This window comes from Sparus aurata, chromosome 22 (genome assembly GCF_900880675.1).
Source record: "Sparus aurata chromosome 22, fSpaAur1.1, whole genome shotgun sequence".
Classification (NCBI taxonomy): Eukaryota; Metazoa; Chordata; class Actinopteri; order Spariformes; family Sparidae; genus Sparus; species Sparus aurata.
This window is the reverse complement of record NC_044208.1, coordinates 30,996,310-30,998,809: the sequence shown is the minus strand read 5'-3', so window position 1 is coordinate 30,998,809 and position 2,500 is coordinate 30,996,310. Positions and strand designations below refer to the sequence as shown.

The following is a 2,500-nucleotide window of genomic DNA, read 5'->3' as shown; positions in this document are numbered from 1 at the left end:
TTAAACTTACATATTGAAGTTTTTTAACAAACTGGATGATGAAGATGATCAAAGATCGATCAGAGTTTAAGTAACAGAAACAAGATTCATCCAGAATCATGTTTCAGTATTTTTATACATAAGTGAATGAAGCCAATATAAAATCAATTCAGATATCAGATTGTACGTAGAGTTGAGTGATAACATTCATCAGATGAAAGGTTTTACAACAATCAGAAACATCCAGCTGAGTTTAATTAACTCTCTGATGTTTCATCTATGGGTTATCATGTTTTCATCAAACTGAAGATGATGATTCATCATATTTAATTTACACATTCAGATAAATCAGTAAACTCGTCATGTCAAAGTAATTATCTTCAGTAAGTCGTCAGCTGAGTGAAATTAATCTCATTTTTAAGTAAAGTGGAAATGAAATTAAAATATTAAACAATAAAAACACACAATGAATCGATCATAATCAATAAATCAATTAATGGTTTTGAAAAGCTCGATATTTGATCATTTTCTTGTGTTCTTGTTGTTTTGTTTGTTCGTCCCATTAAACACATTTTTTTGAAATTTGGATTTTTGAGAGATGAAACAGTTGATTGATGTTAGAGAATACAGAATATTCCCCTGGTTATTGATTACAGAATATTGATGGTTGCAGCTCTGAACAGGTCTTGTTAGATTTCAAAGACGGATGAAAAGAGTCAGAAGATAAAATGGAGGCTGAGTATTTCTGAGGATCCTGAACTGAACACCGTTTATTCTATTTTCATATTTTTATTTCACTTTATTCTACATTATTCATTTTGTGTTTTACTTAATTTTTTTATCTTTCCTTGTAAGATATTGTATTGTGTGTGCTGGTTGTGTGACGATGTTTGTGTACCTCGTTGAACAGCAGCTCGCGGCGCTGCTGCTTCCTCAGGTCCATCATCTTCACCGCCACCTGTCGCCCGCTGTGTCTCTCCCGGGCGAGGCACACCACACCTGTCGACCCCTCCCCGATCTTCACAAAGTTCTCCAGAGTCATCCTCGGGTCACCCGGGTCCACCACCATCTGCAGCGCCGCCTTAAACTGCTCGTGAGTCACCTTCCCGCCGCCACCAGGTCCCGTCTGTTGCGGGGAGGAGGGGCAGAGGCGGGAGGGGGCGTGTCCGGGGGAGCCTGTGGGGGAGGGGCGGCGCTGGGACGGGCTCTGATTCAGGGGGGTCGAAGGTTTTGGAGCTAATCCGGTGTTGAAGCTGGAGGGGCGGAGTGAGCGCTGAGGTAACCCTCGACCTGGTACCAGCGGGCTGCTGGTGCTGTTCGGGGGGGGCAGCAGGAGGGGGGAGGAGGGGGAGGTCAGCTGGGGGAGAAGAAGACGTGAAGAAGAGCGTCAAATAGTTTAAATCATTTATTCATTTTCAAAATAAAACAGAGTTCTACAGCTGGTTTCAGTCGAATCAGTAACTGTCAGGCTAGCAGTTTCCCCCTGTTCCCAGTCTTTATGCTAAGCTAAGCTAACTGGCTGCGTCAGTATCAGAGAGACTGTTGAACTTGACAGCTCACCTTGAGGTCGTAGGAGGAGTGTGGCCTTCTGGGAGTTTCTCTGGAGGTGGACAGCAGGTCTGGCAGCTGACTGACAGGTGCTTTCAGTCTCAGGTGAGCTCTGCTGTTGGGATCTACACTCTGCAGGTTGTGGTGACAGGAAGTTGGTCTCTGTCTTAGCCCCACCCCCTCACTGCGAGCATAATGTCCACCTGGCGAGTCCGTCCCACCCGTCCTCTGCGGTGTGACAGGGGTGGTGGGCGTGGCCTCAGACAGAGTGCCCACCTCACAGAAGGACTTGGCTCTGGACAGAGATCCGTTCAGTTTGGGGCTGCCGCTCTCGCTGCGCACCTGTCGGATCCGGTCCTGCCAGTAGGTGGAGCTCCCGCCCGTCTTCCCACCGCGTCGATTCAGCTCCTCGTACTGGTACGACTCGTCCTCCGCCAACTCTCCCAGCCGGCCCAGCGACTGGGCCCGTTTCCGTGCCGATGGGCTGCTGCGGCGCAGAGAGTTGGAGCTGGTGACGGACAGACGGGTCATCTCCGAGATCACGTGAGAGATGTAGTCGCCATGACCGATGAAACTGCCCCGAACAATCGTCTGCATGGAGACAGAGTAGTTACAGAGTTACAGAGTATTCATAGAGTTACAGAGTATTCATAGAGTTACAGAGTATTTACAGAGTTACAGAGTATTCATAGAGTTACAGAAAGTATTTATAGAGTTACAGAGTATTTATAGAGTTACAGAAAGTATTTATAGAGTTACAGAGTATTATAGAGTTACAGAAAGTATTTATAGAGTTACAGAGTATTTATAGAGTTACAGAAAGTATTTATAGAGTAACAGAGTATTTATAGAGTAACAGAGTATTTATAGAGTTACAGAGTATTTATAGAGTTACAGAAAGTATTATAGAGTTACAGAGTATTTATAGAGTTACAGAAAGTATTTATAGAGTTACAGAGTATTATAGAGTTAC

At 44.7% G+C, this 2,500-nt stretch overlaps 1 protein-coding gene across 1 annotated transcript in view; it reads right to left on the bottom strand.

The window, feature by feature from the left end:
* Positions 1-2,124, bottom strand: part of LOC115573863 (serine/threonine-protein kinase PAK 6-like) — a 7,986-nt gene extending 5,862 nt beyond the window's left edge. The window contains exons 1-2 of the mRNA XM_030404910.1: positions 1,540-2,124; positions 878-1,336 (exon numbers count right to left, since the gene is read on the bottom strand). Coding sequence (XP_030260770.1) covers positions 878-1,336; positions 1,540-2,124 — 1,044 coding nt within the window. The remainder of the gene's footprint in view (positions 1-877; positions 1,337-1,539) is intronic.
* Between the last annotated feature and the right edge of the window lie 376 nt (positions 2,125-2,500).